Source organism: Serinus canaria, chromosome 3 (genome assembly GCF_022539315.1).
Source record: "Serinus canaria isolate serCan28SL12 chromosome 3, serCan2020, whole genome shotgun sequence".
NCBI lineage: Eukaryota > Metazoa > Chordata > Aves > Passeriformes > Fringillidae > Serinus > Serinus canaria.
Window position 1 is genome coordinate 12,573,561 of NC_066316.1, and position 18,921 is coordinate 12,592,481.

Below are 18,921 nucleotides of genomic sequence, written 5' to 3' on the forward strand. Positions count from 1 at the left end.
GACTCTCTGGTTCTGTGATCACTGTCCCATATTAGCATGCCATTGTTATACTCAAAGTTCTTTGGGATAACAAAGAGATGTTGTCCAGCTCCAGCAAGTTTTCTTGCCCTTTCCATCATCACCCTGTCCAGCTGCCTCCACTTACAAGCTCCTCTTTGGTCACTGCAGCCTTTAGCCTACCACCTGTCGATGGCACAGCTCCTAGTGTGCAGAAGAAACACCCTGGTAGTGCCATGAAGAAAAAGGTCTTGAGGAAGCAGGACAACATGCCCTTACTGCCCAATAAGCCCATCATCCATGGGGATGGCAGCTTCCCATGCATCTCCTCAGGTAAGCCTGCTCTGTGGCAGCTTTTTCCTGCTGGGGTTTGTCCTTGCACAAGGAGCACAAACTGCCTCCTGCCTCAGCCAGCACAGCTGGGATCTTGGGTCCATAGTCTGTCCTGAGAATGAACAGCAAATCTACTTTTGAGTTACTCCAAAAGTGGATAGTCTAGAACATTTGAAGCCAATGGAAACAGAGGTCAGGTGTGAAGGGTCAGGTATGGCTGTTCCCTGGGCGTTGCTCCGTGGGGATTGAGCCGGGCCCAGCAGGGCTGGGTTGTTTCAGGCTTGGCTTGGTGCTGTCATGAGGCAGCTGCGGGTCTTTCCTCAGGGAGCTGCAGAGTGCCCGTGTCCTCAGGGCTGGGGGAAATCAGGGCGCTGAGACAAGAGAGGCCCCTGAGGGGTTCCCTCCTGGGCCAGCCAGTCCTGCTGTCGGCACTGTCTGGCAGGCAGTGGGGGCTCTGCGGCCTCAGGAACCTGCCGCTGGCTGTGGCACCTGTGGCACTTGGGAGCTGGCGCCGTGGGGGCAATTGTCAGGTTCAGCCTGGAGCTGTGCCCAGCTGAGGGAGGCTGGGAGCAAGCAAGGAGCCCCAGGAGCCAGCCAGCAGGGAAGTCTCTGAGCCAGGGGCAGGGTGTGCCACACAGAAGCCTGGCTGGGAGCTGGGGCTGCAGGCCGCGCCATGGCGGGTTGCCTTGCCCGGGGCTGCAGCGCCCACGGCCGACCCTCTCCTTACAGTGACCTCGCAGACGGCCCCTGGGGCCAAGCGACGAGAGGAGCCGCCCCGTGGGCATGGGCAGAAGGACAGAGCCTTTTCAGACCCACAGCAGTCCTTGCAGGAGGCACTCTCCATGCTGAGCAGCGATGACTGGTAAGGAAGGCCCCGTTCCCTCGGTGTCCCTCTTAGCGCTAAGGTCCCTCAGAAGCGTCTCTTGCTCGTGCCTCGGAGCGCCGAGAGCCCTGAGGGCCAAAGGGCACTGGTGAAACCACTGCAGAGCAGGGAGAGCATCAAGATGGGAGAGCAGCCTTTTCTTGGCCTTGCTCTGCAGCAGAGCTGCAGCTGCAGCAGGTCCGTGCTCTTTCCTCCCTTTGCCTGCTGCTCCATGGAGCTGCAAAGGAAAAGCTGAGGGAAGAGAGAAAGCTGTGGGATGAGATGATTTGCTGGCTGAAGGCAGAGGCAGGATGGCAGCAGTTTTGAGTGTAGAGATTTGGGTGCCTTGGGCTGCTGGCCCAGGGGGCCTGAGTAAGATTCCTCTCTGCTCCCACTGCTGACAGCAATGGCAGGGACCCCTGCATGTGAGCCCCAGAAACAGCTCCAGGGAGCTCCTCTTTCTGAGAAATGGACTGAGTTGTGCTTTCAAGTCTCTCAGCCTGCTCTTACTCCTGAAGGGCTCATGGCACAAGAGAAGGAAAAAGAAATAAAATCCTCTAGGAATCTTGCACTTTTGGAATTCAACTTTCCTTCTCACTGCTTCATATGGGCCTGAGATGTTTTGTCAATACTCACAATGGGTCCCAAAATTCTACAGAGACAGAAGGAGGCCTAGAGGTGATAACCCTACAAATGTTAGGTGATACTGGTTATCTTTTTGATGTCTAAGTTAGCATCCACGCACTGGTGAATGCTTCATTCCCACAGGGATAAGCATGAACAATCGTCCACAAGGCATCTCCTTTGCTTTGCCCTTTCTCTTCTGCTTTCTCTTCCCCATTTCTCTTTGGTGCCCTGTGAGGTGCAGAGAGCTTCTGCAGGTGTGGGGGGCCCTGATGACACTCAGGGGTTCCCGTGAGATCAGTCGCCAGCCCTGTGCTGCAGCCCTGATGCCTCACACACCTTCCTGAGGCTGAGGGCCTGCACAAAGCACGTGCTGAGAGAGGGAATTGTTTGCACCTTTTAAATAACATGTTGCTGTTGTGGGGGTTGTTTTAGGTAGGAGGGTTCTGGGAAAAGCCAGAGTTCCAAGAGTTCTTGCCCAGGGGTGGAATTGTAATCTTCTGGGACATCCTGCTCTGGTTTTTGGGGAATGTGTGAGGTGGAGTGGAGTGGGTGACACACAGACCTAGACTGTAGAGTGGAAACTCAGCTGCGGAGTGGCAGTGCAGACTCTCAGTGCTAAACTGCCTGCTGGGGCTGACAAAGAAGGAAAATGTCCCAGGAACAGCCCAATGCAACTGTGTCTCAGGGACAGCTACAGGGAGGTGACAAGAAACAGCAGCATGGCCTGGCCTCACAGCTTTTTCAAAGCAGTGACAGAGGCACTTCATAGCAGAGATTTTCTGAAAGGCCACAAATGAAGACTCTGAAAGCCCTCTCTTTGCCTCTTGGATTTGTGTATGCTTTTGACAGCCACAGCATCCTGAGGCAATGTGTTCCATGATTTCACTAAGTATTCCTTGAAAAGCACCTGCCATGGTTTGACTGAGCTGCCTGCCTGGTCATTTCAGCTGCCTAGTTCTTGGGTAGAGAGAAAAATCAATCTTTTTGGTACTTGCCTTTCAGGGAACTGAAGGAGAAGGGACTCTTCAACATCCCACGCCTGGCTGAGTCCCATCCAGAAGTCCTGCTTTCCAGACTTCATGACATTTGCTTGGCAGTTACCAGCGAGGTGAGAACATTGCTCTGAATCGTTCCCCATCCTTCATACATGGCTTGTAGAGTAGATAGGTGCTTGTTCCATCTCCATGTGTGCTCAGGCACTGCCTTCATTTCTAGTTTTAGACCTTCTATTTCTAATGTCTGTCAGCTATCTGTAGGATCTGTGTGTACATGCAGCTGTATTTACTGGCAGGTCAGGTGTCTGGCACTTGTCTTTGAGTGTGGTGCCATTATCATGCAAGGCAGAAACTGAGACACTAATGACATTATATGGCAGAGTCCCAATCTCTGCCCAAGCTGTAACTGAACATTGCAAATGAGGCTGTAGATCTGAGCCTGTGTTTTCTGTTTCCTGGCTGAGAGCTTCAACTGCTGATGTTGCTTTCTGGAACAGGGGTACCTGACACTTTTATCTTTATGACTTCTGCCTTTATGATATGAAAGCATGCCTGGTTTTTATTTTCTAGTGAAAGAGCCTAAAATCAACATAGTGCACATTTAAGATAGGTTAAGTACAATTCTTTGGTGAAATTTCCTTTTAGGCGTGCAGTAAACAGGTGTGAAGCCAGAAATTGATGCCAGAGTAACTGTCTTACTGTGCTTGTGCTCCTCTGCTATAAATGTACTCTTATGATCCTCTGGACAAAGTGGGATGTGTTGTCATTTCCTGGGACTTCTGTTGAAGACAACTGGCTTTCTTTCCAAGGTGATTCTCATATTTCCCCTCACGATTTCCCCAGGTGACCAACCTGCGGTCCAAGGTGTCCTGTTCTGCAATCGTCACTCTGGGAGAGCTCTTTGCCATCTTGAAGAAGGACATGGACTCTGAGCTGGATGAGGTTACTCCAGTCCTTCTTCACATGGTGCACAACTCCCCAGAGTTTGTTCAGAAGGCAGCCCGTCAGAGCCTGGGGATGATGGTGGAGAATGTGACTCCTGCACGAGCAATGACTTTTCTCATGGACAGGGGAGTCAAGTAGGTTCTTCTTCTTTTAGTGATGTTCTTCACCTTCTATGTGTGGGTGAGAGAAGGGATGAGGGAAAGAATGGGAAGGGTGGGAGGGAAGGGTCTTGTATCCTGCATCCTATGTGAACTCAGGGACTTGATATCCGATCAACCTCGTTTCTTTCCTCTTGTCACCTATTTCTGCCCTCCTGCAGGCCATTACTTCAGAGAATCACAAAACTGTAAAATACAGGGAGTTGGAAGGGGCCCATCAGGACCATCGAATCCAGCTCCTGGCCTTGCACAGAACAGCCCAAGGGGCACACCCTGTGTGCCTGAGATTGTTGTCCAAATGCTCCTTCAACTCTGTCAGGCTTGGTGCTGTGACCACTGCCCTGGGGAGCCTGTTGCAGGGCCCAAGCACCCTCTGGGTGAAAAACCTTTTCCTGATATCCAAACGAAAGCTCCTCTCATGCAGCTTCCTGCTTTTTCCTGGGGCTCTCACAGTCTGTCAGAGTTTCCTGGATGTGGTGAATGGTGGGGAAGTGAAAGGGCCTGCAAAGGCTAAGGATAGAGCCTTGTGCTTTTGTGGGAAGAGGGACAATTGCAATTGCAGCTGTGAGTGCTGTTGCATATTTTGCAGCGCTAAGCACAGAGGCCCTAGTGAAATCCACATATCCTCATGATTCCTTTAGCCTGAGAAAGAAGGAGGGTCCTTGCTGGGGTGTGGAGCACATGGGGGAGAGTGTGTCTTGTGTGGAAGCACATGGGGTCTGGCACAGCCTGCACAGCAGGTGCAGCTCCTGCCAAAGGAATCTTGTATTGAGTGTCCCGCCTTTCCAGCTCTACTTTCTATTCAAAATGATGTTTCATGGTAGCCTTGAGATGATGAATCACTTTCCAGGCACCTTCACAGGCCAAGTGCCATGGGACAGCTGAAGCAAATGCTGCCCTAAGTGTTGGTGCTGGGCCTGATAGTTCCCAAGAGACAGTGTCTAGAACAGGACAACGTGGCTAAACTGACTGGCACCCTTTCCTCACTTTGCATAGGGTAAAACACTCAGATGTATCCCTTGCCAAGCTTTACAAAAGAAACAGGCTGCATTGCTGGATATTCCACAACCTCACGCCCCACAGCATGTTTTTCCAGCATTTGTTTTTTCCCAGAGGTCTGCAGATTTGGGGATGAAAGAGTGAAAAGAGCCTGATCCTGCTGCAGCTCTGTGTACTGGATGCCCTCTGATGGGTCTGCATGAATTGTTCTTAACTTCTAAAGAATTCATCTGTGATCTATTACTTTAATCTTTCTCTGAGAAAATACTCTGAAAGAAATGGAGTATCAGATAGTGCAGGGAGACTGAATTCCTCCCTCTTCCGTGCAGGCAGTCCTTCTGCACAATGCTGACTTAGTGTTTATCTGAGGACAGAACCTTCTGCAGGTGTCTGAAGCTGCAGGGAGAACCCAGGCTCCTTCCCCCAGCAAGGCCAGGGAGCATGCTCTGGCCAAGGCCTGTGCTGCTGCTGCTCCTTGTCCCTGTGTCCCAGGGTTTGCTCTCTCCTTCCCAGGAGCCGCTACACCCAGGCGCGGAAGTGTGCGGCCGAACTCCTCCTGTCCTTGGTGGAGAAAATGGGAGTCACCAAGCTCGCAGGCACCCCCAGGGCTGAGAGGCTGGCACAAGTGGCAGGGAAACTGGCTCAGGACCGTCACCAGGACACAAGGTAATAATCTTCATTTCACCTCCTAAAGCAGGTGTCATGGTTTGAGCCTGGCGCAATGCTAGTGCCCCCATGAGAATGCTTCTTTCCCTGGTATCTACTGTGAGATGTGATCAGAGACAGAGCAGAGCAGGCTCCAATATAAGATTGAAAGAAAAAAACGTTATTAACTTAAAACTACAAGGAAAAAAACACAAAACACAGGATGAAAACCTTCTAAATTTCCTCCTCCTCCCCCCACTAAATTTCTAATTCCGTTACCACCCTTTAGATAATCAATTCTCAATTCTTCGAGAAGAGAGGAGTCTTTCTTGCACCACAGACTTCCCCAGGAAACAGTCAAAACTTCTCGTGTTTCCGTGTCACGTGTGGCACCGCCCGGAGAACATTTGCCGTCATGACTTCTTCCTTCCATGTCCAGTGCTCTCACCACTGCACATGGACCAGAGCTGCTTCTAAGGTTTTTCCCTTTAAGGATGCTTTGTCCAGTTCCAAAAGGAGCACAGTTCATCTCCTTTTGGGACACCTGTCCCCCCCAAATTTCACCCCCTGGTGCTGAGGGGTCTCTTGAACAGAGATCATCTTCCTCTTCTTCTTCTTTGAAGACGGAGGGCACCACCACCACCCTCCTCACCCGTCGTCTCTGTTCACATACTTTCACATCACTGAACTCTCCTGGCTCTGAATCATTGCCTCCCCCTAGAATGCAGTCTCTGTGTCATAGGAACTCAAGGGTTCTGCCATGGCCATTCAAGAAAAAGTCCAGCCAAAGGCCACTCCATCATCTCCTCTCACCTAGGATTCTTCTCAACTTCTCTCAATGTCTTTCACTTGCCCATTTTCTTGCTATCTCACTCTATCTCATCCACTTCAGGAAGAATCAGCATTTGCAAGGTTTTCATCATCTCAAGAAGGGTTAAAAGTCCCAGGCTCTGCTGGTTTGGTTCATGAACTCCCACGGCTGGCTGCCCTGCTGGGCACCCCCCCCTTCTCTCTCATGCCAGCCGTGCTATCACAGGCACAGCTGCTCTCTCACTCTCTCTCTCTCTCTCCCGGGGGGGGAATGGCGGATGGCTCCCCGAAGCCTCGCAGTGCAGGGCTCCTCCACCTTTCGGCCCAGGCCTGGCCTACCTCCCTCCGGCTGCATGGCTCCCCTCCTCGCCCCGCTCAGCTCGGAGCCGGGCACGGGAAGGTCTGTTCTCCTCTAAGACCGGAACCCAAAGAGAGTTTCTCCTGGGAGTTCACAGCTTTTAACCCCTGTGTTCTCAGAGGCGTATCCATGCCCTCAGTGGACAAACCAGGTGCCAATATTAAAATCTGAACACCAACTGGCGTGACCACACCAACCCCAAAAAAATCCCTCATTTCCTCTCAAACCACGACAGGAGGAAAACCGTTTTGTGTTTGGCTTTAAAGGCAAAACCACAAAAGAGTGGAAACTAAAGGAAATAATAAGGGACTTCTCTGTGTGGCTAGGGGTCATAGAATCATGGAATATGATGAGTTGGAAGGAGCCTATCAGGGTCATCAAGTCCAGCTCCTGGCCGGGTGCCGGACAGCCCAAGAGTCACTCCATGTGCCTGAGAGCATTGTCCAAACATTTCTTGAGCTCTCTCAGGCTTGGTGCTGTGACCACTGCTCTGGGTTGCCTGGGGAAATGACTGTACTGGGTAACCTGAGGTTGGCCAACAAGAAGGAGCATTGCCAACTTGCTGTGACTTGAAGAATTCTTTACTGAGATCAAAAGAGCGCTCAGATTAGCCAGTCCAACAGTTTTGGTTGGCCTTAAGTGCACAAGAGAAAACCAAAGTGTTGGCTAAGGTTCATCACTGAAGGATCCCAAACATCTGTTTCTCATGACAAGTTTTCTAGAAATATTTCAGGGATCTTTAGCCAATGTATTCAGTCTTTCTAAACCCTTTCTGCAGATTTCTACAATGCTGTTATCTGTGCCTCAGTGACCTTCAAATTTCTTCTTGAAGAAAACCGAGTTTTCCTAGTGGCAAAATTAACCCAAACCACCAAAATCCCCTTACTTTGATAATGAAATTCCCATTAAAAGCTGCCAAGAACACCAGAGCAACTAGCTGCACCTGTGCATACATAGAGTATAGAATAATCAAAAGCAAGGATGAGGTAGTTTTCTCCTGGCTTCCCTGCCAGTCAAAGAAAGGTAAATTACTGTGCAATGGCAGCAGGACACTGCTAACAGGCTCTGACAACAAAGCAGATGTGTTTTGCTTGTTCCCTGGGAACACCCCCAGTTTCAGAGAGGAATGGTATTTTTCTCTTGCCCCACATTCTTCTCTTGCCTCTTGTGTTCAGCTGCAGCACTGTGCAGTGTCAAGTGAGGTAAATCTCCCTCTTTGCTGAGTAGGTAGTGCCTTCTCATGCAAGGATTACACCTGATGTGTTTAAGGTATCAGCCTCTTCTGTTAACACTCTTCCTTGGTTCACTGTTCTTTTGTTTCCTTCCTGCCTCCCTCTCTCTCTTCCTCACTTTCTTCCATCCTTCCTCAGGCATTATGGACAGCAGATGGTGAAGATGTTGCTGAATAACCAAAAATTTAAAATGCTCCTGGAACAATCTCTTTCCACCCGTGACCTGGAAGATATCCTGACAAGAATTAGGAGGAAAGTAAGTGCCTGGCAGGAGGAATGTTTCCATTATGCAAGTACTGCCACTGCTAATACAAGATCAAACATACCCAATGTGTCTTTATCTCATTCCTCTCCTGCTAAATCATTTTGCTCCTGGGAATGAGCTGTAAATCCTCAGCCTATTCATCTGCAGGCCACAGAGGAACTGATATTATTAAGGGAAAAGTGGGGATTTGAAGATTTTAAATATCAATTACCGAGAGGAGAGGGAAAGAGGAGAAAATGGTTTTACATTTAAGTGAAAGCCCCCACCACACTCTCCTTACTCTGCCCCCAGGAAAGCAATTAAGTGAGAAAAGTAGATAACAGAGTCATTGCAAAAGTCACCAGAAGTAGTAGTACCAAGAAAAAATTCCAAATATACAAAAGATGTCCAAGTCAATCCTAGTTACTACAATTGCTGTCTCTCTTTTGGGAATAGGGCTCTGCTGTCAAGCCCTGTGGAACTGGAGGAAGCTTGGTGAATTCAGCAGCATCCAGTGGGAAATCTTGTGCTTTTTTGGGGGGGATTTTATTGCTTTTTATTGACATTATATAAAGGATTGCGCCTTTCTGCAGGCACAGGGAGAGTGAGGGTTGAACCAAATCAACTTTCAACACAATGGGCCAACTGCCAAAGAGTCCAATTTCTTCTGCTGCTTCCTTTAAGACCTCTCAGTGCCTGTCAGTTTGCATTATTCCCATTTATGCCCAAGACTAATGAATTTGGGAATTTAGACTGCTGCTCAGTGTGGTAGCACCCATAACCTGCCTTGGGCTATTGCAAACCAAGAGCTGACATCACTGAATCTCTAGTCTGTTTATTTCTGTAAGTTAGGAAATGTTTCCCTAAACCTTGGTAGCAGTGATCCTGGTTCTAACTTGTGTTTTAAGCAGGGAATTTCCTATTTTATATTCTAAAGATCCATGGGGTTTCTCTATATCTTTGTAGGGGATGGAAAACCAGAAGGGTGAACGCCCATGTGTCAAGGAGCCGGTGAAGGAGAGGAAGGATGGCTTAAAGGAGCCCCAGGCCACATTGCCTTCTAGCAAACGGTACTGAGCACTTCTGTCAGATGTGACCAAGCACATGACAAGCTTTACATTCCTCTTCTTCCTCAGGCAAATCTTTCTGCTGGAGATGACCAGTGCCAGAGATGGTTTCCTTTCCCTACAAATGCTCTAGGATAAAAAATGTCAACTTCTGCATTGTGTTGAACACAACTTCTCTGCAGGGTTTTCCACAAAAATTGGGTGACAAAAAGACACCCATTGGTTGCAGCTCAGATGATCCAGTGCAGTGACAAGGGCAGTGTGGTAGAGGCTAGGAGTGGGCCAAGTCTCTGAGACTTGGCCCTCTCCTAGGGCCAAGACAAGTAAATTCAACTAGTTTTTGTTTTTGTTTTTTTTTTTTAATCCAAGTGGAGTCTTTTCAGACCGGTGTTTTAAAGAGAAGTGCCTGTCTAGAAGCAAGATGCCATTCCCCAAACAAGCAGTTCCCATCCATGTGGTTTGGCCTGGCCGATTCATGGTTTTCTTACCCTGAAACAGTACAAATTTTGAGTAGTAAGGAGCAAGTCAATTGCTGAGCAACTTTGGTCACCAGGTGTTTCAACGTGGACTTTTTGGTCTTGGTATCCCTGTCTTTCATAGAGTTTGCTTGTTGGACAGCGTGTTTGGTTGATTTCCCCCTGTGCTGCAATCAGCATTTAAGACACGAATTTAGTCCTTGCTGTCTCTTCATGCCAGTGGCAGAGCTACTTGTACCTGTCCTCCTCTGATAACAGAGGGGATTTCTTTAGCTCTGTCCTGCTCAGCAGTGGCAGGAAAGTGACCACATGCCTCAGTAGCATGGCTAGCATCTTCCCATGCTCAAGGTTGATCCAAGAGGATTATTCCCAGTGGATTTCTTAAGCTGTGCATCTAGTCTCTAGGGAAGCAAACAAAATGGGAGTGTAGTTCTGGCATGTCTGGCTTCTGTTTCTATCTCTGTCCCTGATTTTCTGGATCCTTCAGCTATGCCCCTGTTCATCTGTTCAGATGCATCTGAGCTACTTTTCCAGATTGTCATGCCTGGTGTAGAGACACTTCTCCAGAGTGATGAGTTTCCTTATTGTAAGACACACACGTCCCATATGAGCAGGCATTTAAACTTGGAAGTAGTGTCTCCCTACAAAGCAATGTGTGCCTTGGAAGGCATCTGAAGATAGATCAGATGCATCTCATCCTTTGTTTTCCTGAGGGAGCAGTGATGAGAATGTCACTTGCAGATTGTCTCCCATAATGATTGTCACAAGGTCCATGTTGTCCTTCAGAGCTTCATGATTTTCTAGGTTGAAATCACATCATTAGGAAAGCTCCTCAAGATGTTTGGCTCAAAATTAACTGAAGGCATATTACCATCAACAGGTCCTAATTTGGCTTTGTTTTCCAGGGTGAAATCTACCTCTGACCGATGCCTCCTCCACCATCCAAAAGCCCAGGTCACGTTACCTGCAGCTGTGGAAGGAATGGAGTCACTCCAGAAGCTTTACCATCTCCTGGAAGCCAAGCGGTTTCAGGCACGGATGGAAGGAGTGGCACTCCTCCTAGATCTGTGCAAAACCAGCCCCCAGCTGATCTCCAGTAACATTTTCCAAGTATGTAGCTTATCTTCATTGCTCCTTTCATTTAGCTCCTTTCCCAAGCTGTAGAAATAAAGTTAATTCAGTGTGTCTTGGCACTACATCCTGGCTGTTTGGGACAGGCTGGTCCCTCTTACCCAGACAGATTTAATTCAGGTCCAGACTTCAGGACAAGTGTATTTGTCTGGCAGGTGCCTATTGCTGCTGTTGATCAGATGATGGCAGAATTTTCTGCTGGTGTAGCTGCTGCTGTCTCCTATTCCCGGTTGGGTGAAGTGAAGGGAATCTGGCCACTGAAAGCATGGCAGGTTTTCTCTAGACCAAAGAGGGGTTTGCATGGGGAAGAAAAGTATCAGAAGTATAACTGGTTTAAACCCAGTTTTTTTTGAAGAATACTTCAGTAACTCCATCGTTTCTTGCACAGGCACAACTCTTGACTATTCATTTCCATCCTCATCCCTATTCCTCATCCCTATTCCACCATAAAGACAGTGCTCATCCTTCTTGCAGGGACCTTTTTTTCTCTTTGGAAAAGGAGGAAAACAGCTAAGGACAGATCTATCCTTTCTCCTCCCAGTAGCTGCTTTTTCCCTTTTTCCAGAAAATGGTGCCAGATAGTGTGGCTGTCAAGGGACTGAACCTGCTCTAACAAGAGCTGTAGAGCACATTACATTTCAGAAGTCTACCCATTGGTTAGAGAAATGGTCTGGATCCTGGAAGAGTTGACCAGAGGCCTGTCCTTCTCCAGACACAGGTTCTGAGACAGACAAAAGGAAACTTAGATCTCCTCCAGCCATAGTTTTGCCAAAATCATAACTGGCCTCAGTACTTGAGGCAACTGTATGGAAAAATGGGCATGGTAAATATCTGCTTCCACACTTTGAAAGCAAAGGTAGCTATTTGAATTTATAAATGGAATTGATTTAATGATGTGTAGGTGGAGAGAAACCATAGGAGCTATTCTGGCCCCAACCAAAGCTCTTAAAAACATGAGAAAATGTTTCCAGCAGCATCAGGCTGTGCAACCATTCCAGTGAGTTGCCCACAGGAAAACGGTGAAATTGTGCAAGCAAGGGCTGACCTGACAGAAAGGATCTCTTTCATCTTTTATATTGCTGAGTGCTTCATTCCCTCTTCAAACAAGGTAATTTTAATCCAGCTTTCATGTTGTTTGTTCTCTTCACAGATTTTTGATTATTTTGTCCTGAGAATAAATGACACCCACAAGAAAGTGAAGCAGAAGGCGCTGGAGGTGCTGGCAGAAATGACAGGACTCCTGGAAGATGCCCTGAACCCGGTGATGGTCCGTTTGGTGGAAGGGATAACAAAGAACCTGAACTCAAAGGATCCCGGGGTTCATGCTGCAGCTGTGAACGCACTGGACAGATGTGTTGTTCATTTGGGTAAGGCTGAGCCCTGGCATGGACTCTCCTCAGCTGTGTCTCTGTCTCTCCCACACAAGAGAGCGCTGAGTGCCTCGGGAGCTGTTGTGGAATGTGCAGCAGAACTTCCCAACAGTCCCAGGAGCCCTTGGCTCTGTGCTGCTGGTCTGAAGAGAAAGTCCTGGACTACAGCTTTCCTGCAATTCAGAGGCAAAGGGGTTTTGGAGTTTGCTTGGGCCCCGTCTGACTTCCCAAATGAACAGCTTTGCTGTTGGCGTGAAGGGACACCGGCCCATCAGAGCTTCTGCAGAGCAGCCACCTGGAAGGCTCCACTTTAGAGGCATTTGCTGCCTATTTCCCACCTTTCTTCTTTGTCTTCTTTTTTCCAAGGGGGAACTGATGATTCACCAAGTTCATTTCTTTAGAACAAACAGGTCTAAATCCATCTGCCAATGATGCCTTGTTCCACATGTTGTTTGGCATGGAGCAAGATGGCAATAGCAAATACCTGCCTAGGCAAGGGCTGCTGTAAATTCCTTTGCCACACAGATTTATGTCAGCTCTGAAAATGCCACACTGGGGGAATATGCCTGAAAAATGGAGTGTTGAAGAGGCAGGTCATCAGGGGAAGTTTCCACTTTCTCCACCTCAGCTGCTCTGTGAACTCACAAACTGCCTGAGTCAGTGCCTTTCTGTGTCCCAAGTATGGGCTTCTTCGTTTGTGCTTCTACCTTTGTGCTTCCTTTGTGACTGAACTCTTGAGGGCCCTGATGTGAAATGTTTTAACATGGCTCCTGGGACAGCAGACAACTTTGGATTTACAAATATGAAAGGAGAGCTTTTCTTTTGGAATTTAAACATTTCCAAGTAGGCTGGAAGGAAAGAAGAAAATAATTCAAAAATCAGCAGAAATTGACTTTATTGTATAAAATGGGGTTGCCCCTGCCCTTTCCCACCCCACTGTCCTTTCTCTTATGCCCTCAGAAGAGTGAGCAGAGACGTGTGTTTTACTTGTAGATGAAGTATCACTGATGAAAGAGCTCAGCCACCAATGGAGCCAACTGAGTGGCCAAGCTCTGCTGGAGGTCACGGAGCGTATCACAGGTATGGCCTCCCCTTCCAAGCCAAGAGGTCTCTGAGGGGGTATTTACAGGGAATGCCTGTGAACAGACAGCAGAGTAGCTCCTCTATATCAGAAGGTGCTGAGCTTGTCTCTCCTGCCCAACAGCCAAGGCAGGTGTATTTGGCAGGCTTTCCCTGGCTGTTGCAGAGCTGTGCAGTCTCTGAGATGGAGGCAGCGGGGCTGAGCTCTCACTGGGGCTCTTCTCAAGTTCCATAGTGACCAATGTCTTGAACTGCATTTAAACTCAAATGAAGTCCCATTTTAAAATGGGTGCCAGAACCCTTTTCCTGCTTAGCAGAATTGGTTTGGGTACTTTCAGGAGCTATTTCAATGTTGATGACTGCTGGTGGATTAACAGCATAGAGAAAATGAAGTCTCTTCCCCCACAGTTCAGTAAATGGCTACTACATAACATTTTGCCTGATCAAAATATAAGACTGGTCTCCTGAGCATTTTAGATTTTGACCACTCAGCCAAATCTGCCATGCAAGGAGCCTGTTGGTAGTAAATTTTTGTCTGTGTTTGATATAGTTCATTTCAGAAAATGAGCAGAGAGCAGATTCCAGAGACAATGTGAGAAAACACTTGTGTTCTGGCTAAATTTCAGTCCCCTGTGTAGCCTTCTTCTCTCTCTCTATGCCCCTATTTCAGTGCACATTGTAAGAAAAAAAGCCATTAACATTGGGAAGGGAAATGCCAATAAAATGTGGAGATGCTCAAATGCCAGGGCAATGGGTTCTGGGTAATTCTCTAAGACACCCTGAGGTTTGAAAGAGCTCTTTGTTGGAAGCCACAAAAGCATTCTGCCAAAGACACCAGCTAGTCACTGATGTTTCTCATCCAGCCGTCAAGCAGCACGCATCTCTGGTGGGCTGGAGTTTTGAAGCGTGTTCTAATACTGCCCTTGGCTGTGTGACATGGAGCAAAGGGAAGAGCCAGATGAGACTTTTGGCCATTGACATCAAAGTTACAAAATTGGAATCATCCCTTTTATCAGAAATCTCTCAACTGCCTCTCTAGGGTGCATTTCCAAATCTTATGGTGTGTGGGTTTAGACAACTTCTTATGGGAATAAAAGGCAATTTCTGTTTCATTCATTGTTCATGCAGAACCAAATTATGAAATAATTTAGTAGAGGTACAAAGTCTGCTACAGGTACAAGGCTCTGGTTGGAGAAATTAGTCCTGAGGGGTTGGTGGCTCTGTTTCAAGGCTGATCAGCTGCATTGCCCGTTTCTGGGTCATGGGGCTCTGTGTGCTATTTCACTGATCTTGGCCAGAGAGGCTTCCAAGAAGCAAAACCAGAGGTAGATCCTTGTTTGCATTGAGGCTGGTGGGTAAGGAGCTGTGTCTCTGTCCCGGCAGATCTTGTGGAATGGGTTTATGCCAGGAGCCCTGAAGTGGTCCAGCGCTATGCCCTGCCCGTGCTCTGGTCCTGCCTGGAGAACAAGGCGCTGCCTGTGCGAAGCGCCAACGTCTGCGCTGTGGTCACCAAGCTTGCCTGTGCCCTCTGCGAGGTGATGGGCACCCAGCTGATTAGGTGTGCTGAGAGCAAGCCCCCACATGTGCAGGAAAACCTCTCCAACCTTTTGGGCTGGTGAAGGTTTATTGTTCTCCAGAAAGCTGACCAAGCTCTGAGTTGGACGCCTCCGGATGGGAAATTTTAGCTGTGCCAGAAATGACCAAAGACTAAGGAAGGGTGTGCATCTGCCCCTGCTCTCTCCATCACCCTTCCTAATTATGGCATGGGGGGCCTGAAGGAACTCAAGACTGAGGACAAGGTGAAGACCAAGGATGATCACACAGAGGTAAGGTGAGAGCTGGGCTGCTCTCTGTTGGGAGGAAGGGTCCTGTGGCAGCCCAGAGAGGCTGTGCTCATTGCCAGGGAACAGTTGTGCCCTGCATGTGCCCCCTGCAAGGAGCTGTGCTGCTGCCAGTGCCCTGTAGAGCTGTAGGGCTTCTCAGCTGTGGGGCAGGGAGAGGAGCAGGGTTGTGCATGTGCAGCTGAGCCATTCCTGGAGAGCACAGGGCTCTGGGCTCCTTGCTGTCCCAGGGCAGCCCAGAGGCCAGGCTGTTCATGTGCTAGCTCTGGGCAAGTGTGGCAGGGTTTTCTTCCTGGCCTGCCTCAAGTCTCTTCCAGCAGGAGCATGTTTCCCTGTGTAGCTCTTTAGAAGCTTCCAGGAAACATGTCCCACAAAATATGGAGCTTCAGATGCTATGTTTTCGGTTGGCATTGCCATCCCTGTTAAAATTTGTGTCTCCACTTTGTAGGCCTGACTGGATAAAGTCTTACCAGGAAGAATTGTCTGTAGTTTCTAATGTTCCTTTTCCAACCAAGCCCTTGCCTCCAGTCCAGAAGAGCTGTCTTTCCTCTGAGATCAGAAAGAGGCCGCCAACTGACCGAAGAGTGTTTCAAGAATAGGATTTATGTTTCAAGCTTCATAGTTACCATTGTACATATGTTCTGATATTTAGATATAGTTTTAAATAAATGTCGTTTGATTGTAACTTTAAATTTTGATGACATATTTTAATTGCATGTATTTTATTTTGATGTTTTTAAAATACCAAAAATAAATAAAATTTAAATAAATCAAAGAAGACTGTGACACCAGGACCTGCTAGCCTAGAGGTCATGGGAGTGCAGCTCACTTGATGTGTCAGTGTCTCAGCACGTCTTTTCCTCACTGAGCCTCTCCTTTTCTTCTTTTGCCGTGTTTTCTTTGTGTCATTTGTGCTGCTCTTTGTTACTTGGCATTACAACGGGGCCACCATTGCTATGTTTGGGGGAAACTTGATCCAAAAGATCCTGTGTAGCCAAAAGCTTTCTACCTAGATGCATTCTATGCTCACCTCATGGTCACTCCCCTGCAAGTGTGGCTGCATTCCCAGCTGGCACCCCATATTTGATATCAAGATGTCCTGGGGTGCCACTGCCTCCACTGGCCTTTTGGATGGCATGGCAGTGGGTTTAGATCACTGTTCTCTCCCTGCCCCTAAGGTGCCTCACAGCCAGTGCTGATCTCCAGCCATGGCCTCACAAGGCCATTCTGCAGAATGTCAAAACCTGCTTTTCTCAAGCCCCTCATTCCTTCTGCTGCTGCCCTTCCCTCCTCCAGTTCCCCAGCAGCCTTTGAACCCAGATGCTGCTGAGCTATCACCATGCTCACTGCTCTCCAGCTCCCACACATCCATCATCTCAGGCTCACTGGCATTGAGGAAGTTCAGCAGAGCTCCCTGCCCTGCTGCTCTCTGCAAGCTCTCTGCCTCTCCAAGTCATTCCAGGGCCCCCATTCCATGGCCAGGAAGGGGGGAGGAGGCAGCTGGAGTAGATTCACACCGATCCTTAGTATCCCATCATTTCTGGCCCAGCTAAAGAGCCAAATCAGGACCTGTTCAAAGTTCACTGCAAGGCTTGTCACTTCCTCTCAGTGATACACTGGGCCTTTTCTCTGCAAGGCTGAAATCAAGTAGCCAAGCCTTTGATTGGACATTGTGTCTATCAAAGCTGTTGTTCATCTGCCTCCTCCTGCACCCCACAGCAAACCCAAAACAACTGCAGGTCCTGGCCCTGCTGCAAAGGCAATCGTGTGCCTGGGCTCTGGGCTGCTCTTTCCATGGCCACCTCCCATCCCTTCCCTCTGGACACAGCCTGAAGCTCAGTGTCCAGCTGAGCTCTTCCTTGGTTCAGGTGCTTCCCTGCGCCCACACCACAGGAAAAATTCTCACAGCTCTGCCTACTGTGTATAAACTGAAAATCTACCACACAGGACTTAGCTTGGTCTCCTTACTTCATGTTCTTTTTCCTCTGAATTCAACTCCTGTTTTTTCTTCCTGTCATCATCATAGCTGGTGTCATTTTTCCCATTCTCCTGCTCTGTTGCACATGGGGCTCAGAGGAAGGAGAGATCCTCTGGATGGGAGGCAAAGCTTTTGTGAGTACATGCATATAGGAAGCCTCTAAATATCGCCAACATCAACATCATAGTCCAGTAACTAGGACTCTGGGTGCTCTTGGAGCTCCAGACACCACCTCTGACCCGAACTTGAAACACTGGGGGGCTGAATTTGTTTTCCGCAGAAAAGAGCCACTGTTTGTGAGAAGGTGCATCCTCATCTTGAGACACCCGGGCTGGGAAGAAGAGCAGGCCCCAGATGATGTCCTCATCACTGTGGAAAGGAAGGTGCCTGCAGACCAGGTCATACAGCAGGATGCCCAGGGATCAGATGGTGGCTGTCAGACCATGGTAGCAGCTGAAGAGGATTCACTCTGGTGGGCTGTACTCCGGCCTTCCTATGGGACACGGGTGCAGCTCATCAGGCCGATGCTGCTCCCTCCCTGCCTCCCTCCCTCCCTCCCTGCCAGCCAGCTCCCGTTCCACAACAGCCAGCCCCTGCCCTGCCGAAAAGCAGCTTGGCTGCAGCCGGCTGAAGGATTTCCTTCCCTCCCTCCCTCCCTCTTCCCCCTCAGCCAGCAAAGGGGGGAACCTCCGCTGCCCGGCTGAGCCCTGGCTTTGGGCGCACCTGACATCCGGGTGTGGAACGTGTCCTGGAGGATCGTGCCACACCCGAAGTCAAAGAGCTTCGCCTCGCCGGTGGCCAGGTCGACGAGGACGTTCTCGGCCCTGATGTCGCGGTGCAGGACGCTGCGGCTGCTGCAGTGCCGGACGGCATCCAGCACCCGGCCGAACAGCCCCCGCGGCACGGGCTCCGTCAAGAGCTCCCGCTCGCCCAGGAAGTACCAGAGCTCCTGACAGCGCTCCGGACGCTCCATGAGCAGCGCGAAGCCGTCGGGCAGCTCGAACCGGTCCAGGAGCCGCACGTCGCCGTGGAAGCCAGGGCACGACACCACCCCCAGCAGCGCCAGCTCCAGGGGCACAAGGGCGCTCTTGTGCTGCGGGGGGACCGCGATGCCGTCAGCGGGGCCGATGCTGCGCGGCGCCCTCCCACCCCCTGCCCGGCCCCAGCGCTGCTCGCCATTGCCCGGTCCGGGACTCTGCTCGCCCACGCTCACTCCACGCCCGCTCCCCTCGCAGCGCCCTGGCTCCGACCCTGCCGGGCCTCGCCTCAGCCCCGCCCGGCAGCCCCGCCCGTGCGGGCGGCACCGCGCTCTGGCCATTCTGCCCAGGGCACCCGAACGCCCCGGCCGCTGCTGTTTATCCAGCCGTCCCCGGCATCGGCAGATCGGGGCCGGTGGCCGAACTGACGAGTGGCGAGCTCGGACCGGGGGAGCTCCCGGGGACGGAGCGGGAGCCGGGAGGCAGCGGCGTGGCTGCGGCCGGATCCGCTGGAGGGGCTTCGTTCGGGGCTGAGGCCGGGCCAGAGCCCGCGCCAGGCGGAGCTAGAGGATGGTGCTGCCCCAGCACGAGCAGAGGGAGGAACTCTTCCAGAGACTCTTGCAGAGGCGCCACAGCCGGTCCGGAGGGAGCCTGGCGGAGGCGAGACCGCGGCGGACCGGGCAGGGTCGGGCAGGGGGCCGAAGCACCCACGGGCACCTTGCGGGACGCGGCATGAGCCGGGCAGGGAAAGGCGGAACACGGACTCCGGGACGGGACGGTAGTTTCTCCGGTTAGA

The 18,921-nt window shown here is 50.2% G+C and overlaps 2 protein-coding genes across 2 annotated transcripts; one reads left to right on the top strand and one right to left on the bottom strand.

Annotated features, from left to right (window-relative positions):
* The first annotated feature begins 233 nt into the window (after positions 1–233).
* Positions 234–14,948, top strand: TOGARAM2 (TOG array regulator of axonemal microtubules 2). The gene is made up of 9 exons (XM_050972949.1): positions 234–330; positions 1,060–1,192; positions 2,822–2,927; positions 3,658–3,893; positions 5,430–5,582; positions 10,654–10,858; positions 12,030–12,246; positions 13,243–13,329; positions 14,713–14,948. The coding sequence occupies exons 1-9, from the start codon at positions 234–236 to the stop codon at positions 14,946–14,948; spliced, it is 1,470 nt and encodes a 489-aa protein (XP_050828906.1).
* A 2,172-nt stretch (positions 14,949–17,120) lies between these two features.
* LOC127059449 (serine/threonine-protein kinase pim-3-like) lies at positions 17,121–18,466 on the bottom strand. Its single transcript, XM_050972950.1, has 2 exons — positions 17,872–18,466; positions 17,121–17,224 (listed from the first exon to the last, which is right to left on the bottom strand). Exons 1-2 carry the CDS (start codon positions 18,464–18,466, stop codon positions 17,121–17,123), a joined length of 699 nt encoding a protein of 232 aa, XP_050828907.1.
* Between the last annotated feature and the right edge of the window lie 455 nt (positions 18,467–18,921).